Here is a 20,887-nt window from a genome sequence, read left to right as displayed (position 1 = left end):
GTTAAGAAAAGAGAAGACTAGGGCAGGGATATAATACATGTGTTGCCATTTTTGTCCATGGCAGACATCACTGATAGACCATAGCACTCTATTTCTCCTCCTGGGTCTGAATGCAGCCTCAGAATCGTTCTGCACACACATCAACATTCAATCAGAGATGGCTCTTGTTTGAAAATGTGTTTTCAAGTAGAGATTAGTGTCTCTGCTTGAATTGTTTTGTTATAAGCTTTTGGTAAGAAGCAGTTTAACACATGCAAAACTATATAGGAATAGTTTATTAATCCAGCAAATATTTACTGAGTACTTGATAGGTACCAGGTACTGTTTTAATCACTTGAATAAAAAAAAAATCAAAGCCCCACTGCATGTAATTTGCATTTTGTTGAGAGACCCATTAGGTACACAAATACAGTTATTTCCAGTAGTGAGGAGAGATGTTTCTTGTTGGAGAAAAAGAGTGCGTGCACACACCCAAGCGGGAGAGGGAGAGAGAGAATCTTAAGCAGACTCCATGCTAAGCACGGAGCCCAGTGTGGGGCTTGCCCAAGGTTGATCAAAAGATATAAGTGACATGAGCGGAACAGAGTTCCTTTATGGATTTTTTCCATCTAGGAATTTATTCAACTGTCACACCTTATTTGTTCACCACTGTTTACAAATGCCACCACTGTTTACAAATTCCCATGAAGGAATATAGTCTTCTTAGAGAAGCAAAAGTAAGTATTGGCTTGTGTTGTTCCTTGACTTTGCTTTGACCCATTTTAATCTTGATCCCTCCGCAATATCTGTTTCCTTTTCAGGCATACTTACCCCTTACCTTCTGGATCACCTTGTTGGATGCCTTTTATCAAAGCCTGGTCTGCTTCTTTGTGCCTTATTATGTGAGTCCCCGTTCACTCAAAGAATATGCTATTAATGAATCAACGAGGCTTCTTTGTTGCCAGTATAAACACACAGGATGGATATATTAGGGTAGATTGCTCATATAATCAAGTTGATTATTAGCTGACTAAATTATAATGTCCCCCCGAAAATGTTAGATAATGGATTAAGTTTGGAGATAAGTACCTAGTTGACTCCTCTTGTGTCTCCTTTTTAGCCCTGTACTGCTTGATCAGTTTTGCAAATGACCTGAATAAAATTGAGAGTCCAGGCATATAATGAGATGAGTCAAAATCAGAAAGGCAAAGTCAGAATATGAGATTTATTATTAGTGCTGGGCTGATTCTACCAGGATGATATTCATAGTATTAAATTTAAGTTCTTATTCATAGTCTCTTCAAAACTAAAAAACCTGTTTCACAGGTGAGGAATAGAAGAAATGTGACTAAGGAAAGAATGTGTAAAAATGAACTTTAAAATTTTGCCAGCACCAAGCACAAAACATGATGTAACTGCCTACCCATACACAGCCCTACCCAGAAGAAAACACTAGTTTGATCATAGATTGGTGTTAACAAAAAACACAGTGTTAAGAATGAGAAAGGTTATAGTCTCTAAGTTAACAACTTCTATTCTTTAGTTATTTATTTAAATAAAATGACTTGAATTTTCCCAGCTAGAATATTCCAGGTTTACGGCATTTCAAGGGAATACAGATAAGGCAATCTGAAGTGTAAAGCAGAGGAGAACAATTATGAAATGCCAGAAATTGTGAAATGTCAGAAAATAGTGTCATTCAAAGAATACTTTAAGGACTTGAGGACATATACGTAGGAGAGGAGGGGATATTTACTTAGCAGAGATATATACTCAAGATAGCCTTAATAGCTGCCTCAGAGGCTTGCAGCTCTGTTCAATGGGACATATTTCCTATATTTCTATACTTCAAACAGCTGGGAGAGTAAGTACAAGGTTCTGGGAGGATGAATTATGACTCAGGATAAAGAGGCATTCCAACTGAAAAGTTCAGAGATTAGACGGCCTAGCTAAGAGTCAGTCTCTCTCTTCTGGAAATGTTCGAGTTTATCCTAAATGACCCATTGTTGAAGAAGGGACCCATCCACAGTTGAGCTGTACAATAAAGGAATGGTATTCACACCACTGAATGTGGCAACTCTCCTGCATCACCGCCTGTTGTCCTTTTTGTAGACCTACCAGGGCTCAGACATTGACATCTTTGCATTTGGAAACCCCCTGAACACAGCTGCTCTGTTCATCATTATCCTCCACCTGGTGATTGAAAGCAACAGTTTGGTGAGTGGTTTTCCTGCCTCTGAATTGGGCTGAAACTGTGCTTGGGGAAGTGTTTTCTATTAGCAGTGACCCTACTTAAACCCTTCATGCCTAGAAGACACATGTTAACAAGAGTAATGATTCCCAATAAGAGGGGTGATTCATGGCTACTCTTGTTGACTGTTGAGTGCCATTATGTTGAGCTCGATGTATAGCCAGGGAAAGTGGACGATACCTACCTGGTCCCCTTGGTGGTAGCCATGATGGATGGTTCATGGAGGCGTGAATCCAGCTGGAGAAATAATCGATGGCCAATACTCTTCAAGATGGCCAACATTATTAGATATTGCTGATGTCTTGCAACTCAACTAAAAAGAGGGGTTGTGCCATAATCCTGGTATACTGACTTTAGTAAGTGATGATTTTATCATAACAAAATTTCTCATGATACAGGAACATATTATCTTTCCTCCAGAATTTTTACTGTTCCTTTAAATCTAGGTCTTTTTTATCTTATTTGCTGACTTAATGATAAAGTTAGGTCTCTTCATCAAAATGATTGCACTGTAGCTCTCTGCAGCAAAGCTAATGTGTAGGATTCAGATCATGAGAGCTTGGTTATACACCTTCCTTTGCAGGTGAACATTCTACCCAACTCTGAAGAATAAACTGCCTCTGTGATTATTGATGCCAGTTCCTCATTTCCGTTGGCATCATCTTTGCTATAGTCTAAGCCACTATCATCTCTTCCTGGACTATTGTACAGCCTCCTTAGTCTTCCCACCAACCTCTACTCTTGACTCCTCTAGCCGTCCTCTGCAAAACAACCAGAATCATCCTTTTGAAACACAAACCATGTCTTGTTGCTGTCCTTTGGGTAAAACCCTTCAGTGATTTCCTACTGTACTTGGAATAAAATTGAAAAGCCCTAAGATGGCCTACAAGACTTCATGCAGTGATACCTCTCCTTTTCTCTCCAGTCACATTTCCACTGGAAACACACTGTCCTTTTCAGTGGCTCCGATACAGTGAGCTCCTTACCTTAGCGGGTCCTTAGCATTCACCATACCTCCTGAGGGGAGTATTCTTATTCCCTTGGTTCCCTACACTTTTCCCAGCTCAAATACTATTTTGGGTCTCAGCAAAAATGCTGCTTTCCCCAGGGGCCCTTCCCTAACCATCCATTGTCTCATGCCATCCGTTTGCTTTTATCCATCACCCTAATAATAATTTCTTATTATTCAGCAGTTACGTGATTGTTTGATTCATGTTTACCTTCGGCCTTAAACTATAATCTCTGTGAGGACAGAGTTCATATTTATTTTGTTGACCACTGTATACCAGAATCTAGGACAAGACTGGCACATCGTAGGTGCTTAAAAATATTTGAATGGATAAACAAATAATTAAATGACTAACCAGTATTTAGAGTGTTTTTACCACCCTGGTAGTGAATGCATTTCACACAGGAATAGCTGAATGAGGTTATAGTTGAAATGTTATGTGCAGTTATATTGTAAAATTATTTATAATAAATTCTAAAGTAGAGCTGAATATTTCTGGCATCACTTCCTTTGCTTGCAACCTTCTATAATCAAACTGCACAAGCCCAAAGTGTAGTAAAAGGTTAATATCTGAAAATACCAGGTAGGGAGACTAAAGGGAATTCTAGAAGTAAAATATTTGGCATTGTTTTAGTATCTATTTGATTTCATTTTTAAACAATTTTGTAGGCACTCTTAGTTACTACCCAAGGAATTGTCATAGGTTCTAGCATTTATTAGCGTTTCAAAGGATCTAATGGATCAAGTGTGTCCGTTTGGGTTCACTGGTTATGAACAGCAACCTGAGCAAATAGAAAAGTTATTAAAAATATACTGAAGAACGATGATAAAATCAAACCAAACCATCCTGAGAAACGAGAGTGGCTCCAGATATCCAGGAAACAAACTAACGGACAAGATTGCTCTGCTCTGAATTGGCTATAGTCATTTTCTTTCTGCTCTTGCCTCACTGTGCTCCAAGTTTAGTCCCTGGTGACAGAATTCTGTTTCCTTAGCTTCAGTCCTAGACTTTGGCTAGAGGAGGGATATCGTGCCAAGACTGTGCACAGTGTCGGGCTGAGAAGGAAGAAAGTGAAAGCCAGGCGCCAAGAAAAACAGTGTTTGCTATTTATGTAGCAAATAGTGTCCTTTATAGGATGCATCATTAAACTTTTTTCTCATGCCAGGGGACGCTAGAGCTCACAGCCTCGGAGAGTCCCTTGTCAGTAAGAGTCAGCCATTGGGAGGGTGTGAAGCACCCTCATCTCATTGTCACCCCCCACCTCCCTGTTTTCACCCAGTGTCTCTTGACTCTAACTGTATCAACTTCTGTAAATGTGCCAACCATCAAGTTGCTGTCTCACTTGCCAAACGCACATCCTTAGGGGAAAAAATTCAGGCAGTAGCGTTCAGTGGGAAGGAAAGACATCTGAGAAAGAAAGACAAAAGATAACAAATCATTGCCTTAGAGGCATGATGACCATCAGGATGTAGCCAACACTTTCTGAGCAGTTTGTACAAAATGAGCAGTCTTTGTGATGCGTGTGAAGATGTCTACCTTGGGGAAATACTTTGCAGAATTAAGAGAGAAAAGGAGAAAATTATAGCTTTAGAAAATATTACTGAAGGCAGTGCTTCCCCGCAAAAGCATAACCTTTTCCACCATGGTATACACTATGATCTTAGGTGGTAGTATCCACTGCACTAAATAACACTGAATACCCCACTGTGGCAATTTCCCTTTGTAACAAAGGTCAGACTGTAGACTCGGCAGTTACGATAATACGTAATGGCGACATTGCATTTAAGGAAGTCATCTACTTGTTTTTCGAAATGAAGTTACTTAAACAGTAAGCCAGTTTAAGGGAAATACTAAGAGGGGCACCTGGATGGTTCAGTGGGTTAAGCCTCCGACCTCGGCTCAGTTCATGAGTTTGAGCCCTGCGTTGGCTCTGTGCTGATGAGGCGGAGCCTGCTTGGGATTCTCTGTCTCCCTCTGTCTCTGCCTCTACCCCACTCTCACTCTCTCTCTCAAAATAAATAAATAAACTTAAAAATATATATATTAAGAAAAATTCCAAGCTATCCACAGATACAAAGGTGGCTAGGTTACAGTGTGAAGAAAAAGATTTGTTTCTTGTTCATATAAAGTCAGCTGAGGTTCCAGATAGCTCTAGAGTACTTTTTCTCTGAGTGGGGGGCTGAGTGCCCTGGCTATGTCTTGTAGCTTTACCATCTGGAATTGTCCCCAAGAGGGGGATCTTCTTGATCAACATGGAAGGAAAGGAGACCGCATGGGAAATTGCACACCAGCTCTTCCATGCCTCTAACCTGGACATTTTGCATCTCTCTTCCATTCACATTTCATTGGTCAAAGCAGGATATATGGCCATACTTAATTTCAAGGGGATGAGGAAATACAATCCTTCCACGTGCTTATGATGGGAAGAAATTCGAATATTGGTGAGGAACAGTAATGTCTGCCAGCCCTGTGAATGGGTAAAGTTTGAGGACTGAAGTATAACTTAATGAAGAAACAGACCAATTAGTGACTGTATTAAAAAGAGAGAGAGAGAAAGCGAGAATGCGACACCTTATGGTGCGTGGACAATATAAAATAGTCATCAGAATCAACCTGTTGGCATTTGACTTAGCTTTACAGAATTTCAACAGTGATATGAACTGTTCACGAAAGATGCTCTCCTCTCTTTGGTATTTTGTGTTTTGTTCTCTAAGGTTTGTGACGTTTATTCATTGCTCAGACATGTTGTCTCTTCAACAGAAAAGAGTGCATCGGGGTGCAAAACCCTGTCAGTGAGAGAGTGTTCATTTCCCCCGCTTTTCATGTCTTGCAGACCTGGATCCACATGCTGGTCATCGTTGGTAGTGTCTTGTCTTATTTTCTCTTTGCCTTGGCATTTGGAGCCATGTGTGTGACTTGCAACCCGCCATCCAACCCCCACTGGATCATGCAGGAGCACATGCTGGATCCAGTGTTCTACTTGGTTTGTGTCCTCGCAGCCTGCGTCGCCCTTCTGCCCAGGTATGGTGTCTTATCATCAAGAGAGTAAGTGAGATCACAGGCTGAGAATTCTTCAGGCAACTGCTGAGAATGGATGGCAGACCGTCCTGTTTACTAGTGGAGAGGTCAGCCTATGTACTAGTTAAAACATTGGTGTGTTAGCTCCTTTACCAGAGAACAAATATGGTTTAAGCGAACTGGAAGGGATAGGTCTCTCTCGTGGAAAATTCTGACTGGTTGGCAGTCCCCAAAGATGGGGCAGCTTCACCCACAAGGTTATATGAGGATCCTTTCCTCTGTCCTTTTGTTCTGCCAACCCCCATGGGTGTTGCCCTTATCTCCATGATTGAAGGTGACTCACCCTCAGCCCATCCACCTCCCTGCCTGCAGGAGGGAGAAAGAGAGAAAATGGAGTGCCAGCAGCTTTCTTCTTCTTCCTCTTTTTTTTTTTTTTTTTTTTTTTGATGCAGAAGTGACCCAGAAGTTGCTCATATCCCCTTAACTAGAACTTAAGTATCTGGACTCTGAGTGGCTAAAATCTGAGTGTTTCTAAAAGGAAAAAGGGGAGAATGCATACTGAGGGACAGCATTGGTCTTTCTACAGCCTATAACTGCTGAAAACTTAATCTGAGTTCAGTTACCTTTCCCATTTTAGTTTAAATGGAATTTCTAATATTGTACGTGATGGTACTGGCTAAGAAGTATACGTGGGTTTTTAATCTATAGCTCTTTCTCTTTATATTTTTATAAAATTTATCTGTTTAGCTGGAAACACTTTGCCAAATAGTTGTTCTACCTTTGTAAACATGGTGTGAGAGTCAAATGGTGATTTCAGATGATTCTTTAAGAGAGCTGACAAACTGACTCCCAGGCCAAATCTGACCCGCTGCCCGTTTTTAAAAGTAAATAAAGTTTCGTTGGAACATAGACATACTTATTTATGAGTTATCTATGGCTGATTTCGCACTACAGTAGCAGAGTCCAGTAGTTCCAACAGAGACCGTCTGGCTTGCAAAGCCTGAAATATTACTATCTGGCCCGGCGGAAGAAAGTTGGCCACCCCAAGTTTGTAACACCAATGTAAGACGGCATGAGCACAAACTCTGTTACTGATGGGCATTCCTTCTAGAAATGTGTAAGAAAAGCCCTCTTGAGTCCTTCTATGGTGTTTACGATTGTGTACTTGACAGTATTACTGCTCAACTGAGATGCTTCCATGCTACTCACTGTGATTACCAGCTTTCAGATCAAAAACTAACAAGGTGATTCCCACCAACAGTGCAAGAGGGTTCCCATTTCTTCACATCCTCGCCAGCATCTATAATCTCCTGATCTGTTCATTTTAGCCACTCTGACTGGCGCCAGGTGCGCTGTTGGTGGGAACGCAAACTGGTACAGCCACTCTGGAAAACAGTGTGGTGGTTCCTCAAAAAATTATAAATAGATCTACCCTATAACCCAGCAATAGCACTGCTAGGAATTTACCCAAGGGATACAGGAGTGCTGATGCAGAGGGGCGCTTGTACCCCAATGTTTATAGCAGCACTTTCAACAATAGCCAAATTATGGAAAGAGCCTAAATGTCCATCAACTGTCCATAAAGAAGATGTGGTTTATATATACAGTGGAATACTCTTTGGCAATGAGAAAGAATGAGAGAGAGAAAGAATGGCCATTTGTAGCAACATGGATGGAACTGGAGAGTGTTGTGCTAAGTGAAATAAGTCAGGCAGAGAAAGATACCGTATGTTTTCACTTATATGTGGATCCTGAGAAACTTAAGAGAGAACTATGGGGGAGGGGAAGGGGGGGAAAGTTACAAAGAGGGAAGGAGGCAAACCATAAGAGACTCTTAAATGCTGAGAATAAACTGAGGGTCGATGGGGGGTGTGGGGGAGGGGAAAGTGGGTGATGGCCATTGAGGAAGGCACCTGTTGGGATGAGCACTGGGTGTTGTATGGAAACCAATCTGACAATAAATTTCATATAAAAAAATAAATAAAAGAAGAAACAAAACTAAAATGAAAAAATAAATAAATAGAATAAAAACTAACAAGATGAGCTTGTAGAATTTATGAGGACACAATTCCTAAAAAGTTATAGCCCGAAAAGAAAAATCCTCCCAATTGTACCACTAAGAGTACAATTCTATCTGACATTGTCGTGGTAGGCTGAAAAAAGTGACCCCTAAAATATACCCATGCCCTAATCCCTGGAACCTGTGAATGTTGAGTTTTTTGCTTATGCAGATGTGATTAAGGATACTGAGATGGGGAGATTATCCCGTATTATCTGGGTGGGCCCTAAATGCAATCGTAAGTATCCTTATGAGAGAGAGGCAGAGGACAATTTGACACAAGCAGTTATGAGCAAGCACTCCAGCCAGAGTGGCAGAGATTCCTTGGCTACAGGCTAAGGAATGCCAGCACTTATCAGAAGCTGGAAGAGACAAGGACTGGATTCCCCTCTAGAACCTTTATAAGTTGCATGGCCTTTCCTCCACCTAGATTTTGGTTCAGTGAACTAATGCCAGAATTTTTGGCCTCCAGCGGGTACATGGGTGTGGCTCAGTAGGTTAAGCATCCAACTTTTGATTTTGGCTCAGGTCAGGATCTCATGGTTCATGAGTTTGAGCCCTGAGTCAGGCTCAGTGCTGACAGCACGAAGCCTACTTGGGATTCTCTCTCCCTCTGTCTCTGCCCTCCCCAGTTGTGCTCTCTCTTTCAAAATAAATAAACTTAAAAAAAACAAAAACAAAAACTCTTGGTCTTCAGAACTGTGGGAATAAAGTTTGGTCGTTCTAAGCCATCAAGTTGATGGTAATTTGTTACAACGGCCCTAGGAAACTAACAGACTTTGATATGGGGAAGATGGGTGTTGCTATCACAAATACCTAAACATGTGAAGGTGGCTTGGAAACTGGAGAATGGGCAGAGACTGGAAGAATTTAGAGGTACCTGATAGAAAAATGCTAGACTTCTTTAAACAGACTGTAGATGATCAGGGACATTAAAGTTCCTGCTGGTGGGGATTCAGAAGCAAGTGAGAAGCACGGGTTGAAAAAACCATATCATCTTAGAAAATACATAGACGGTCTTAAACAGAATGTTCCTAGAAATGTGGGTGTTAAGGGCACTGGTGAGGAGTTAGAAAGAAATGAGGAACATGGTATTGGAAGTTTGAGGGAAGGGGATCTTTGCAATGTAGTGGCAGAAAACGTACCCAAAGTGTGTTCTGTTATGTGGAAAACAGAATTGATGAACTATGAACTTGGATATTTAGTGTTGAAGATTTGGCCTGGTTTCTGCATGCTGCTTTGAGTAAAATGTGAGAGAAAATAGACTGAGGGAAGGCCTGTTAAACCCAGAGAAGCTAGATTTAGAAAATTCTCAGCCTATCCAGATTTTAAAAGTTGTTACAATTAAGAGATTGGCTTTGGGGAATATGCTCTAGAGAAAAGGGGAACAGTGCGGCCGGACAACCTTTTGCTGGTGCTGAAGAGATCAGGTCTGTGACTTCTGGATCCCTTCAGCCATCTTGACAGCCACCAGGAAAGGAGATGGGGTTATGTGGGAAAGATCTGTGGAGGACCCTCAATTAATGGCGTAACTCTGCATGACATATATATTGGAGACCCACAAGGTTTATGAGAATCCTGTACCAGCATAAACACTGCCAGCTTGGACTGAAAGGGACAAGTTTGTAGCAATGTGTCATAGTACTCACGGGAAACTAAGAGCTAGCATTTTTTGAATGCTTACTATGTGTCAACACTCTGTCTGCTTTCCATGTATTAACTTATCTAACAGCCTATGATCTAGCAGTGTCGGCACCTCTCCTGCTAAGATTTTATTTTTTTATTGATTTGACAAGCACTTTTAGGGCACTCACTGTTTTCCAAGCGCTTTTACAAATATCAACTTATTTAATATTGTTACTGCCTCCATTTTATAGTTTGCTTATCTTTTCCTTTTACCTCAGGAAGACAAATGGCCACCAGACCCTTTTACTTTTTCTAATTGGTGAGTATTTTTTGTGTCCCTGTGCTACATTTGAGGTGAGTGTAACTCTGTGGTGCTTTTTGTAACCTAGGTTTGTATACCGAGTTCTTCAGGGATCCCTATTTCCATCTCCAGTTCTAAGGGCGAAGCACTTTGACAGACTGACTCCAGAGGAGAGGACTAAAGCTCTCAAGAAGTGGGCAGAGGCTGGAAAGATGGGCCAAGTGACACCCAAGAATGCTGACCACTCAGACTCCAAGTCAGAGAAAAGAGCTAAGTCTGGCCCTGCTGACAGCTTTGCAATGATGTCAGCACCTTCTCATCCTGTTGACCAGGGAGACTTCTCTGTCCATGAAACTGCTTTGGACTCAGACTACTGTGAAACCAAGGCCTCAGGGATGGCTGGGCCCCCAATGGGTTAAAAAAAAAAAAAAGCATTGTAGCCTCCTTGGAGTTGCAAGTATTCCCTCAGATTTGGAAGAGGGACCTTGAAGAGGCACCTCTATCAAGAATGAAATGGATTTTTCCCTAAGGGACATGAACATTCATTCTACTGTGCTTGGAAAAGCCAATGTGATGACCTTTATCGTATGTTTGTAGATACATTTGTAAAAGGACTTGGAGTGTGACCTGAACAGAGTTTAGGGAAGTGAAATACTTAATTCAGAATCAAATGCTTTTATGAAACTTTTTGGACTTTGTAAAAGCTCTTTTATTGTCTTACAAGTGCAGACATTCTTAAGGGATTCCTTTGAGATGTATTTATTTAATTGGGAGATCTCCGATTCCAGGGAAGTGTTTTCAATGAGCAGACTCCAATCTGAATTGTTTTAAATGAAGAAAAAGTAGTTTTCAGATCAGTTAGAACTCCCAAAGAGAAAAAAATGTTACATATAAATGGTTCACTTCCAGAAAAATTCAAAGAACCTTCTAATGACAGTGTACCTAAAATAAGGTAATAGCTATACTATTTGAAATGAGTTAGTGATTATTAGTAGCTTATTTCATGCAGGAAGATGCCTTTGGTCGCCTGCAGATGTTAGGCATATCTTTCTGCTCATGTCAGTGTTCTCTTGAGGGGGAGTCTTCATTGGGAAAGGGCAGAGGGATGCCAGGGTTCCGTAGGAATGTGTTTCTCTCTCAGCTTTCAGTCAAAAGACAACCTTTTATGAGGTCTGCCTCTATGCAGCTGTTGTCAGTTGGGACACAGACCATAGGTAGGGGCAGACAGAATCAGCTGAGTCTCTAGCCTATTTGGCAATTTCTTGTATTCTAAAACTTACAATCAAAAGCCTGATCAAAATGAGACAGTCAATTTCAAAACAGTCTTTCAGAGACCATTTGAGGGTTCATGGTCCTTACAGAATCCTACAAATTCTCTGGTGTTACAACTTTTAAAAGTGATTTACTGTGAATTGGGACTGATACAGGTGGTTCTCAGAAGGATTTCATGAGGTTCTTAGAAAACTTCATTTTTTAAATATATTTTAGGACAGGAATGTCCATAGCAAGTTACTTGCTGTTGCAAATCATGTATGCTGGCTTTAGTTGGAACAAAGTCTAGTTTACCAAGTAATCCAGGTATTATAAGATCATCTATTCTTGTTGAGTTCTTTTTAAAATTCAGTATCTATTCATCTGAACATTGTCAGCCACTAGTCACCCAGAATCTCCTTCCTGAAATCTCCATGCTAATGTTCTCTGTCTGTATCAAGGTCTTATGACTATTAATCTGTTATTCTCAGGGCTTGATATTTTCCTGATACCTACTTTCCTGGTCTGACATTTTTTTTTTTTTATAACTGTCTGATGCTACTACAAATAGTCTTTTATACAGACTGATTTCTAGAACTTTCAAAATCCCACATGGATATTAGAGGTTGCTTTCTGCTTTCTTAATGATTTTTTTTAAATTGTTTAATAAATAATTTGTACAAAAAACTGTCATCATTCCCGTAGATACCACTGAACCTAATAGTAATTGTTACCTGAGCTTAGAAGGAAGCTCTTAAAGCACACCTTTTACCAGAATATTGTAATGACCTTTTCTTATATGGAAAAATCAGTAATGTCATAGCAGCTGGCATTCATTCTCTGAATATAAATAAAGGGTTAGAATGTAAAGAGAAAAAGAATAAGCCAAGAAGACTAAGAAAAAAAGTTAAGTTTCCAGATGTCAAGTATCCGTACATAAGAGTAGAAGAAACTCGAGTGTTCATGTTATGTGTCCGCAATGTCTTATCCACAATTCTAAAATCCCAAGAGGTCTGGAACTTGAGGGTTTTTTCATAAGTTAGGCACAAATTAAATGTACCAGACATATGTAAAACTATGTAATATAATTATTCAGATGTTTTACTATAAAAGTGTATTACTGGGTGCTAAACTGTGTTGTATCTTTTAGTTTCTGAAAAATTCAGGATTCTGTCACACAGCTAGCCCTCAGGCAGAAAAAGATTTGGGATCCATATCAAGCCCTTAACAGGCCTCATTTACAAGTGAGTAACCTTTACACAAAGTTATTGCATTTTGGTGTTCAATATATTTTCCCAAATTTGAGGGATCATTGTTCTTTATAGCCAGAAAAAAAAAATGGTTAATAATGTATATTTTGAGGTATAATTTTATCCCAAAAGATTTATAAAAGAATTATTCCAGGCTCCCAAAATGTACTCTGTAGACATGAAAGATCCTTGCACTCTTCCAGGATTAAAGTTTTCTTTGGACACTTAAGTAACCTGAGACTATTAGCAACCTTTCACTTCAAAAAGCCATCCGTTACCTAAAATAAAAGAGCACGTTCCTGTGAGAGGGAGTCCAAGACAGGTAAATTCGGGTTGGTAGGCGGCTGGGGCCAACAATTATGGTGGGAGACACAGTTTCCTGGGACTTTCCATCCATGTTCCATGTCCATTAAAAAAAAAAAAAAAAAAAGGATTGTACCACTTTATTTGTATTGCAGGTTATTTAAAATAAGTACAACAGGTACACTTGACTGAACAGAAGTTGAGCAAGGCTAAAAGTTATTACATTAAGTATGTACCTACAACTATAACAAAACTGACATAATGTTCTTAAACTTTCGTACAATTGTGACTGCAATTCCGTTGCTGGATTTCACATTCTGAGTAGGTTCACACAAACTAGAGAATAGGAGAGGAATAACATGGAACGTGTCAAGACAACTTTTTGAAACTGAAATATGTGGGCACATAGAAAAGAGTAGAAAAATACATGTATAAAATAGCAGGTAGTGTCTGCTGAGGCAGTCCGGGTTGCTTGCTGGTGAAGGTTAGTAGGGAACCCTACTTGCTCAAAAGGCATTTGGATGTTGCAAAATGAACGCCTAACTAAATTACTTCCGTGTGAAAATCTATATTTTGGAGCTTTTTAGTGGGGAGAGATTGATGTGCATAAAGTGGCCTAGTGCTTAAAAGCAGTAAAAAAAATTTTGTTTTAATCATCAACAGGAGGAAATGGCAACAACACCAGATAGGAAACATGTTTCAAGGACAAAATGTGGTACCCCAGGCAAACTTTCACCGTGCTTTGAGATGCGGTTCTGCGACTCTATTGTTATGGGTGAACACAGGACAAATTGGAAAATATGGAATTGGAGGTCGGGTGCAATTTAATTTTCCTCTTCCAAAATTGAATCTCTCCAGTCTAAAGCGAGTTCTCCTTTGGCAAGCTTTAATCTCCATTCATTGTCACACAGGCACAACAAAATGTTTTCCACGAATATGCTTCTAGTTGTTAAAATCTCAGTCAGCCGATACACAATGAACAAACCCCAGCTCTGGAGAAGCTTTTGTGGAGACTTTTCTATAAAGCAACATCCTTGATTTGAGTTCAGAGCGTGCAGTCCTCTATGGGAGTGCTAATGTTGATGTCTGAAGAACTTTGCAAAATGTCCTTCCATTTCAGCTACCGCAGTGGATGCTACTTGTCTTTTATATCTGTCCGTCATAGGTTCTCAGAATTATGCAAACTTGAGAAGAGTAACAGTAAATCATTTAAGCTTGTAAATTATCCTGGCTTTTTAATAAATCAAAAGCAAGTCTCCAGCATTAATATTGCAATTTGCCACTGTGCTCAAGAAACAAAAACCGGCAAAGATTAGTCATCCTGGATCTCAAGGTCCTCTTTGTGACTGAAAGAGAATTTTCCATAACCTGCTCCCCCAGCACCTGTCATATTCCAGGGCTGATAAATTTTGCGCTAAGGTCAAGGTTAGGCCTGGCAAGAGAACAAAATCTGCTTTTCTTTGTTTTTGGGTTTTTTTTTTTTTAAAGACTTCATTAAACTTGAAACAAGAGAAAACTAAAGTTGAAAAAAAACTGAATAAAATTAGACCAAAACAAACATGAAAATTTGCAGTGCACTGCCGAGCATCCCGGTCCACGGAAAGTGCTTCTGTTCAGCTCTCTGCGGGAAGCACTCCACAGTCAAAAAGGCCATTTTCTTTGAATGTAGCTGGCAAAAGTCTCTGATAATCTTTGGGATTAGTTTAGGAGGAAGGTATGGATGTATATTTGTCTTTCAATCCACTCGACGAAGTAGGACACGTTGCTATAAACCCCAGGCCCCAGGACTTTGGAAAAGCACACGGAGCCCCATGAGGTTAAACCAAATAATGTCCACTGTCCTCCAGGCCGCTCACAAACAAGTGGCCCGCCGCTGTCACCCTGTAATGAATAGCAGTGCACATTAGTCACTGGTATTTTGGAACCCTCATGGCGTCTGTGTTATCCTGAGGGTGCAATAAAGCCAAACCCAGCTTAACCAACTTCTTGGAAAGTTCTAACAAAGCTTTCATTGCCAACTGGTGGAGGGAGCGTGCTTTCGACATACGCAAGTGGAACTTGCACTTACACTCTGATCTTGAAAAAAATGGAGGTGCCTTGGGAAAGGACTACATTCTTTTTTTTCCCCAAGAAATCAGAAGATTTCTCAGTCATTTCCTGTGCTGAATTCAAATAGGTCATAATTTCTTTTTAAATGGGTGTATCAGAACTAGTACTCTGCTAGTTTGATCTCGTTCTTTAACTTTGAGTCATTTTATAAATGTGGAAAGTACCCAAATGGGACATTCAGAGATTTGATTTTCTCCACAAAGCATTACTAGAAAAATACTCCAGAATAACCCTATTTTCAAGATTCATGCTCCATTAATGTGCAGTCAGTAAAAGACACTGACAACTTGCTTGAGTTCTTAATAGTTTTTAGGACCGTTCCAATTAGTAGGCTTGAATGGAAAACACCACATAAGAATTATTTCCGGCAAGGTATTTTGTGGATAGCTTGTATCCTCTTTCACATGCTGGGGATTTTCGTTCTTGACATCTAACTTCAGGTGTTGCAGTTCTTCTGCCCACATGTAATTAAGACACTATGACTTTATAAATGTTACTATTTGTTACATCTGAAAAGATCAGAGATTAAGTGCATTCCACACTGCCTCAAAAGAGAGGGATGGATACCTTGTAAAATAAGGAAGTAAGTGTGGAAATTCATAGTGGGAGTTTACCAATAATCCTTGCCCTGTAAGAATTTCAGACTTAGAATTAGCTAGATGGTCTTCCCGCTCGGGTCATGTTGGAGAAAAACAGTAATTATGTTTATTGATGCCTCCTCTAAACCCTTGCCCTCGGATTAGCTCATTTAATCCTCACGAAACCCCTATGAGTTGACAATAATTATAATATGCGTGTTGGAGGCAATGAGCCTGAAGCACAGGTGTGTAATGTGTTTGTTGGCAGAGTTAGCGTTAGACGCAGGCATCCTGACTCCATGACTCCAGCTCCATAACTACTTCTCAGAAGTGTCAGCAACTACTACTGCTATTAGAAATAGAGTTTTGACTGTGCTGTGGGCTTTTGTGACAATGGCGATCCTTACGTTCCTAACTTAGCAATGCCGTAAGCCTGAATAGTAAGGATAGACCTTGCAAGAGGCTAAATAAACCGTTCTGCCTGGAAGCCTCATGGAGTTTTTTAAAGCAAAATTTACTAGAAAAATTTTATCAAATTCCACAATTGTTTTATCTCCCCTTAGGTAAAGGCAAGAGTAAAATGCTGACTTATTTAGGATAAGCTGTTTATTATGCCAGAGTGTTATTAAAGTTGGACGTGCCTACGTTGCCTCTAAAAAAGAAGCCTCTGCAGAGAAGAGAATGGAAAGGGGTACACGGTAACTTGGGAATTCAGTATACTGAAAGATGCTGCCAATAAAATCAAATGTAACTAGCATTTCTAAAAAAAATGAGACGTGTACAGATCAGCATCTCTGTACTTTCAGATCAGGAATTTAGCCAAACAACTATTCAACATCTACTCTGCAAGATTCTGTGCTAGGGTATATGCAGACGAAGAAGGCATGATTTTTTTTGTCCCAGAGAGGTCACAAGTCTGCTTGGGTACCAAGCATAACTCTGCTTGAAAGCCAGGACTAAGGACCATGACGAAGGAGTCTTCAAAGGAGTGAGCGATTACTGCCAGCTGGAGAAGAACAAAAGAGCCTTCCCAAGATGTGGATTTTGAGTTAAGCGTCGTGAGGCAAATAAACAAGTGTCAGGGAGAAAGCAAGAGAGGAGAAAGAAGCAATTCAAATACCAGGGATTATACAGCAAAAAGGCATAATTTGCTCTTTTTTGGTCCTCTTCCTTTTCATAATATTGGGCATTAGGCCAAAGTTTGGCTTCAGTATTGATCCCCATGATTTATTTCCAGACCTCAACAGAAGGGTCTAACAGCTTCCAATGTATGCTATGGATGTAATTGAGGAAGATAACGACAGGTTCTGGTAAATAATCTTGCTCCAGACCTGGGGGGAAAGTAGCTTTTGATTATTTGTTTTGTTCTGTATGCTCCCTGGGGATGTATTATAGAGTATCTGGTATGCATTTAAGACACCCACAGTGTTGAACTCCTAGGACTTAGTTCCTACCAGGTGACATGATATGAACATGCCTGTGCCTGTGCTTGGGCTTCAATTCTCTTTCAAAGAACACCTCCCTTCTTCTCCTTTAGCAATTACCAAGGGATGAAGAGGCACTATTTTGGGGTGGGTCTCCGAATGGTGTTGGGAACAGGGAGAAATGTATACACACTCATCACTGTTACCAGGAGAGTGTAGCGGCTGAGCACTTGGACCCTGAAGCTGGACTTCCTGAGTTCATATCCTCACTCTGCCACCTTCATGCTGGGTGATACGGGGTTAATTACTTAACCTCTCTGCTCCCTTGTCTTGATTTGTAAAATAGCAAAAACAATGATACTGCCACAAACGTTGATTGTGAGGATTAAATGAGTTATTAAAAAGCACTTGGAAGAGATACTGGAACACAACAAGCACCAACCAATAGATACTGATGCTAAAGGTACAATTCATTGAGTGAGTCGGACATCACACACAGGTGAAAGGGCTTTCACATACATGGACGTGGGTAATCATCAAACACCCTGAATATTAGAATCAGCCCCATCTTATGAGAAAACTTTCTAGAGAAACTTCTCCAGGTCACTTTGTTCTTACAGGCAGAGATAGGACCCAACACAAAACTTTCAGGTCGCACATTCTGTGTCCCAAGACCCACACCAAGCTGCCTTCCCAAACACTTTTTTTTTTGGCTTGGGAAATCAAACCTGGGCTTCTCATATGAAGGTAGGAATTCTTCCACTGCTGCCCACCTCATTTGGACAATTCGTGGTCAGGAAGCAGAAGAGACTGTGGCCTTGGTGAAACTCCAGAGGAGGTGCCTGCCTCCCCCTTTCCCATGACAACTAAAGAATCACCACTGGGCCATTTCCAGTCCCCTGATTTGCCCATTTTGAAATAGGCCACTGAGAATGTCCTTTTGTTATGTCGTGTGAGTGGTAATGACATTGTTGATCTCTTGTCAATTCTAAAATGTGAGGGGCAATCTGATTTACTGAACAGCAGTGAAATAACAAAGGTCTTCCATAGCAGTTGCACTCTGTTGGAAACTTCTTTGAAGCAGAAAGAGAAATTCACAATCCAATTTACAACTGCACCGAAAATTGTAAGATACCAGGAATAAACTTAACCAGAGAGGTGAAAGACCTATACTCTGAAAACTATAAAACATTGATGAAAGAAATTGAAGATGACACAAAGAAATGGAAAGATGTTCCACGATCTTGGATTGAAAGAACAAATATTATTAAAATGTCCATACCACCTACAGCAGTCTACAGATTTAATGCAATCTCTATCAAAATACCAACAGCATTTTTCACAAAACCAGAACAAACAATCCTAAAATTTATATGGAACCACAAAAGACCTTGAATAACCAATGCAATTTTGAAAAAGAAAAACAAACCTGAAAGTTTCACAATTTCAGACTTCAAGTTATATTTCAAAGCTGTAGTGATCAAAACAGTATGGTCCTGGCACAAAAACAGACACATTTATCAACAGAACAGAATAGAAAACCCAGAAATAAACCCACAATTATATGGTCAATAAATCTTCAACAAAACAGGAAAGAATATCCAATGGGAAAAAGTCTCTTCAACAAATGGTGCTGGGAAAACTAGTCAGCATGTACATGCCCAGGCAGTAATGTTTCTGACATTGGCCACAGCAACATTTTTCTAGATATGTCTCTTGAGGGAAAGGAAATAAAAGCAAAAATAAAAATGAACTATTAGAGCCACATCAAAATAAAAAGCTTCTGCACAGCGAAGGAAACAACAAAACTAAAAAACCGCCTATGGAATGGGAGAAGATATTTGCAAATGACAAATCCAATAAAGGGTTAGTATCCAAAATATAAAAAGAACTGATACAACTCAACACCCACAACACAAATAACCCAATTAAAAAATAGGCAGAAGACATGAACAGACATTTTTCCAAAGAACACATCCAGATGGCCAACAGACACATGAAAAGATGTTCAACATCCCTCATCATCAGGAAAACACAAATCAAAACTACAGTGAGGATATTGAACCAGCCCTGCATCCCAGGTATAAATCCCACTTGGTTGTGGTGAATAATTCTTTTAATGTATTGTTGGATCTGGTTGGCTAGTATCTTGTTGAGGATTTTTGCATCCATGTTCACCAGGGAAATTGGTCTGTAGTTTTCCTTTTTAGTGGAGTTTTTGTCTGGTTTTGGAATCAAGGTAATGCTCGCTTCACAGAATAGTTTGGAAGTTTTCCTTCCATTTCTATTTTTTTGGAATAGCCTCAAAATAATAGGTGTTAACTTTTCTTATGTCAATAAAAGAAAGGACAAGAAACACATGATCCTCTCAATAGATGCAGAGAAAGAATTTGACAAAATACAGCATCCTTTCTTGATAAAAACCCTCAAGAAAGTAGAGATGGTAGGATCAAACTTCAAGATCATAAAAGCCACATATGAAAGACCCACTGCTAATATCATCATCAGTGGGGAAACACTGAGAGCTTTCCCCTTATGGTCAGGAATACGACAAGAATGTCCACTATCACCACTGTTATTCAACATAGTATTGGAGTCTTAGCCTCAGCAATAAGACAACACAAAGGAATAAAAGGCATCCAAGTCAGCCAGGAGGAAGTCAAACTTTCACTCTTCACAGATGACATGATACTCTATATAGAAAACCCAAAAGATTCCACCAAAAAACTGCTAGAACTGATCCATGAGTTCAGCAAAGTCACAGGATATGAAATCAGTGCACAGAAATCAGTACCATTCCTATACACCAATAATGAAGCAACAGAAAGAGAAATCAATGAATCGATTCCATTTACAATTGCACCAAAAACCATAAAATACCCAGGAATAAACATAAGCAAAGAGGCGAAAAACCTGTACACTGAAAATTATAGAAAGCTTATGAAAGAAGTTGAAGAAGACACAAAAAAATGGAAAAAGATTCCATGCTTCTGATTGGAAGAACAAATATTGTTAAAATGTCGATACTACCCAAAGCAATCTACATATTCAACGCAATCCCTATCAAAATGACACCAGCATTCTGCACAGAGCTAGAACAAACAATCCTAAAATCTGTATGGACTCAGAAAAGATCCTGAATAGCCAAAGCAATCTTGAAAAAGAAAACCAAAGCAGGAGGCATCATAATCCCAGACTTTAAGCTATACTAGAAAGCTGTAATCATCAAGACAGTATGGTACTGGCACAAGAACAGACGCTCAGATCAATGGAACAGAATAGAGAACCCAGAAATGGACCCAAAAACCTATGGCCAACTAATCTTTGACAAAGCAGAAAAGAATATCCAATGGAATAAAGACAGTCTCTTCAGCAAGTGGTGCTGGGAAAACTGGACAGCGACATGCAGAAAAATTAACCTGAACCACTTTCTTACACCATACACAAAAATAAACTCAAAATGGATAAAAGACCTAAACATAAGACAGGAAGCCATCAAAATCCTAGAGAAGAAAGCAGGCAAAAACTTCTTTGACTTGCCCACAGCAACTTCTTACTCAATACGTCTCCAGAGGCAAGGGAAACAAAAGCAAAAATGAATTATTGGGACCTCATCAAAATAAAAAGCTTCTGCACAGCAAAGGAAACAATCAGCAAAACTAAAAGGCAACTGACGGAATGGGAGATGACATATCAGATAAAGGCTTAGTATCCAAAATCTATAAAGA

At 39.8% G+C, this 20,887-nt stretch overlaps 2 protein-coding genes across 12 annotated transcripts in view; one reads left to right on the top strand and one right to left on the bottom strand.

Moving 5' to 3' along the window:
- Positions 1-10,915, top strand: part of ATP10D (ATPase phospholipid transporting 10D (putative)) — a 106,845-nt gene extending 95,930 nt beyond the window's left edge. For all 5 annotated transcript variants that reach the window (XM_053217392.1, XM_053217391.1, XM_015072315.3 and 2 more), the window contains 4 exons: positions 801-881; positions 2,092-2,196; positions 6,074-6,261; positions 10,333-10,915. In XM_053217392.1, the coding sequence (XP_053073367.1) occupies positions 801-881; positions 2,092-2,196; positions 6,074-6,261; positions 10,333-10,663 (705 nt within the window). In that variant the 3' untranslated portion in view covers positions 10,664-10,915. The remainder of the gene's footprint in view (positions 1-800; positions 882-2,091; positions 2,197-6,073; positions 6,262-10,332) is intronic.
- Positions 10,916-13,173: 2,258 nt separating this feature from the next.
- CORIN (corin, serine peptidase) overlaps positions 13,174-20,887 on the bottom strand; it is a 255,232-nt gene continuing 247,518 nt past the window's right edge. For 6 of the 7 annotated variants that reach the window (XM_027056350.2, XM_053217396.1, XM_053217394.1 and 3 more), the window contains one exon: positions 13,174-14,929. In XM_027056350.2, coding sequence (XP_026912151.1) covers positions 14,747-14,929 — 183 coding nt within the window. In that variant the 3' untranslated portion in view covers positions 13,174-14,746. Of the gene's footprint in view, positions 14,930-17,903; positions 18,875-20,887 lie in introns of those variants that run through there. The other variant, XM_053217397.1, reaches the window with a different exon arrangement.

The sequence above is a fragment of the Acinonyx jubatus genome, chromosome B1, assembly GCF_027475565.1.
Source record: "Acinonyx jubatus isolate Ajub_Pintada_27869175 chromosome B1, VMU_Ajub_asm_v1.0, whole genome shotgun sequence".
Lineage (NCBI taxonomy): Eukaryota > Metazoa > Chordata > Mammalia > Carnivora > Felidae > Acinonyx > Acinonyx jubatus.
Note: the sequence above shows the minus strand (reverse complement) of the source record. Positions and strands in the feature narration are given on the sequence as shown.